Source organism: Buceros rhinoceros, unplaced genomic scaffold, assembly GCF_000710305.1.
Source record: "Buceros rhinoceros silvestris isolate BGI_N320 unplaced genomic scaffold, ASM71030v1 scaffold22145, whole genome shotgun sequence".
Classification (NCBI taxonomy): Eukaryota; Metazoa; Chordata; class Aves; order Bucerotiformes; family Bucerotidae; genus Buceros; species Buceros rhinoceros.
The window spans coordinates 470-3,760 of NW_010414850.1; the positions used below are offsets into that span (position 1 = coordinate 470).

At 57.6% G+C, this 3,291-nt stretch overlaps 1 protein-coding gene across 1 annotated transcript in view; it reads right to left on the reverse strand.

Moving 5' to 3' along the window:
* Window positions 1-360: 360 nt before the first annotated feature.
* Window positions 361-3,291, reverse strand: part of PSME3 (proteasome (prosome, macropain) activator subunit 3 (PA28 gamma; Ki)) — a gene marked incomplete at its 5' end in the record, with an annotated part of 3,970 nt that continues 1,039 nt past the window's right edge. Inside the window, 7 exons of the mRNA XM_010137238.1 lie at window positions 361-578; window positions 1,054-1,140; window positions 1,392-1,446; window positions 1,598-1,665; window positions 1,909-1,977; window positions 2,343-2,455; window positions 3,036-3,084. Coding sequence (XP_010135540.1) covers window positions 498-578; window positions 1,054-1,140; window positions 1,392-1,446; window positions 1,598-1,665; window positions 1,909-1,977; window positions 2,343-2,455; window positions 3,036-3,084 — 522 coding nt within the window. The remainder of the gene's footprint in view (window positions 579-1,053; window positions 1,141-1,391; window positions 1,447-1,597; window positions 1,666-1,908; window positions 1,978-2,342; window positions 2,456-3,035; window positions 3,085-3,291) is intronic.

Sequence of the window (3,291 nt, forward strand, 5' to 3'; positions counted from 1 at the left end):
GGCTGTTCCCCTCTGCAGTGCGTCAGCACGGAGCGCCAGCGGCAGAGGGGCCCAGCTGCAGCCAGCAGCGAGGAGAGCAGGCTCCTCCACACTGCACCACTACCCACGCTCGCTCTCCTGCCCCGTTCTAGAGACTCAGTGAAGCCTCCAGCCAAGAGATGGGACACAGGACAAGGGCTTGGTCTCTAGCGTCGCTCCTACCCAGGCAGGAAGAAAGGCATGAAGGAATGTTCCTGCCGGGCTGGGGCTCTCACCCTGCAGCAGTCCCTAGGACACCCCGGGGCAGCACGGCCTTCTCGTTACCAGTTACTAGAGGGAAGGAGAGCTCCTGAGACCTGAACAAAACCAATCACAAAACTAGGCGAGAGTTTCTTTAGAGTTTAACTAAGAATGCGATACTATTTCCAGCCAGTTTCCCATCTCGATAGTCACGTAACAAACCAAGGCAATGACGGTCTTTAGTTGACTGAACAGTTCTCAAGTTCAAATGTTGACACTTAATAGAGGGTCTCAGCATTGCTGCTCCGAGGCCTCTTGATCTTCTCAATGTTTTTAAGGATCATGTCATGCAAAGTGACCTGCAAAAAGGGAGAACAGGCCTCAGATGGGAAGGGTGAAGTCACCCAGTGCTCAGCTTCACAGAGAGCACAGCTCACCCCGGCAGCGCCCTCAGCCCCGGCTGCCGTCACATCCTGAGTTCAGACAAGGGCTTCCTTCAGCCAGGCTTCACAGAAGCCGCTGCATCCATCACCAAGAGGCTTCTTTACTGCCCCCAGGGATGGCTGGTGCTGTGTGAAGGGTTCGGGACCGCAGGGTCCCAGAGAAATGGACGGAGCGTTTTGTGCTGGGCTCCTGTGAACGCTCAGTGGCTTCTCTAGGAGGTGGTGGAGAGGCCACCACCGGCTCTTTTCACTGGAGCCAGGGAGGAGCGGGGAGAAGAGGGGCTCCTCGCCAGGACTAGGGGCGCTCGCGGGGAGGGGGAGAGCAGCAGGACCAGAGGGCTCTCCCCGCTGCTGTGCAGGGAGCCAGCGCCAGCTCCGGGGTTTCACTTACGTATTGATTCCTCAGCTCTGAAATGATGAGGCGCAGACTAATGTACTCCTTCTCATCGATCTCCGTCACCGTGCGGCGATAGTCCTCCTGCAGGGAGCAGACACGGCTGAGCGGCCCGGGCTCCGCCAGGCCTCCCGCACACCAGTAAAGGTCCTGTCCTTTACAGTGGAACTCCCCTCCAGCTCGCTCTCCTCCAACACACACATCCTGAATCCTTGTACGATGCCCCCTTCTCCCCCAGGACCCTCCGCTCAAAAAGGACAGTGATGAAGCAGCCCAAAGAGTCCCAAAAAGCAGCAGCACGTAACACGTAAAGCTCCGCCTCCCCCTTTACTCACCACGTGAGGGTACTTAGCTATTTTGGAAACCAACTTTGCTCTTGTGATATAATATCTGGTAGGAAAAGGGAGAGACTAAAGGTCAGATAAATAGCACCAAGGTTTTTTCCAGGACCAGGCTGCCCTAGAAAAGCCAGGGGACTTTCCCAAGTACTTCACTTTTCCCAAAGGGATCCCGAAAAAGAGGCCTATTCTTGCTCACCTACCTAGAAATCTGGTCCAAGTAGGATGCTGCCTCGCTCTCCACGGTTCGAAGCTCAGCCACTGTCTCCTCCTGCAGGGAAGACAAGGAAGCCACAGGCTCTGTGAGGCCGCAGCCGGCTTTCAGGGCTCTGACGGGAACACGTCTCAGCAGTGCCATGTTGCGCTCAGGTCTGGGATTTAAAACCCAAACCAGCCCCCGCCCCAGCTCTGCAGCTGCTGGACACCGTCACGCCAGGCCCAGCAGAACCCGGGAGATGCACATCCCTGGAGCACGGCTCCGTCTCGGCAGCACGCAGGGCCAGCGGCGCCTTACCTGAATAGAAACCCCAAAGTTGTTTCCATCTTCTATCCTGGGAATGAGAAGCTGCACCCACATTTTGACCTGCAGCGGAAAGACCGCAGCACTGATCAGTGCCAGCGCCTCCACGGGGACCTCCCTCAAAAATCTGACCAGAAGACCCTGGGACCCTGCCTCTGCCACGTGGTTCATGAGAAACTCCTGCGGGTCCTTTGTGCTCGTGCAGACTGGGGGAGATCACGTCCCGCACGGCTGCGATGCCAGGCAGGCACAGCGTCCCAGGGGAAGATCTCCTGACCGCCACACACAGAGCTCTGGGTGGGAGTCTGTGACTGCCGCTGCGGGCACTGCAGCACCAGCCCTGCCTGTCCTCCTCTTCAGGTCGCTGCCAGCAGCTTTGCCCCTCCAGGAGCAGAAGCATCCTGCTGCCCCCACGCGTGCAGACCCACCGTGTTGCACTTCTCGATGAGCAGCCTGATCTCTGGTTTCACTTTCTCAATGATGTCCACCAGCTGCTGGTTGCTCTTCAGCATCCCGTTGGGCATCACGAACACTTTGGTACCTGTTGCAGGGGAGAAAAGCGCCTCGGTCAGCACCAGGGAATCGGACCGAGGGTCCACCCGAGCTCCCATCTCCCGCAAAGGTGCGGCGGACGCTGGGCCAGGCTACAGTTAACCTGTGGGGAAGGGACATCTCGTGTTCAACAGCAGCAGTTGCCACAAAGGAAGGAAAAGAGGAAATGCGGAGCGGAGACGAGAGCTGAAGAGCTCCAGGCTGCTGAGGCCGGGCACAGAGGGTTTCCCTGAGGCACCTGGATGCGCTGTTTCTGCCTCAGCTGAACCCAAAGCCTGGCATCTTCCTCCAGACACCGAGAGCCACAGGGGGACCAGCTGCCTCTGCCAGCAGGCCAAGCTCAAGCAAGCGCTACTTATGACTGCCATAGAAGCCCTAATTATGCTTCCAAGAGCTGCACCCTGACTCCTCCTCAAGGGAACGTCCATAGTCAGGCTGCGGGGACAGGCTGCACGAGCAGCAGCTGCTGTCGGGACAGGGCAGGAGGGGTTCCGGTGACTTTGCATCCCTAAGGCTCGGTGCACTGGTTCAGGGGCAGGCAGCAACACAGGAGACTGGGGCACTCTTACCCTGAAAGGTCTCTTCGCGGTCTTCCAGCTTCCTCTTTTTCATATTTGGCTAAAATATACAAAACGTTTTACTCACAATCTAGTTGTAAGCTTTAACAGTGCTGCAAAGGAAACAAGGCAAACTCCAGCGCCCCTGGCACGCTCCTGGTTCTGAATATCCCTCTTTACAGACAGAGGAGGACTGCAGAGCACAGCGCTACCTCCGGCAGGCTTCCCACACTCCAGAGACCTGCTCCTAACAGCCTCCGGGAGAGCC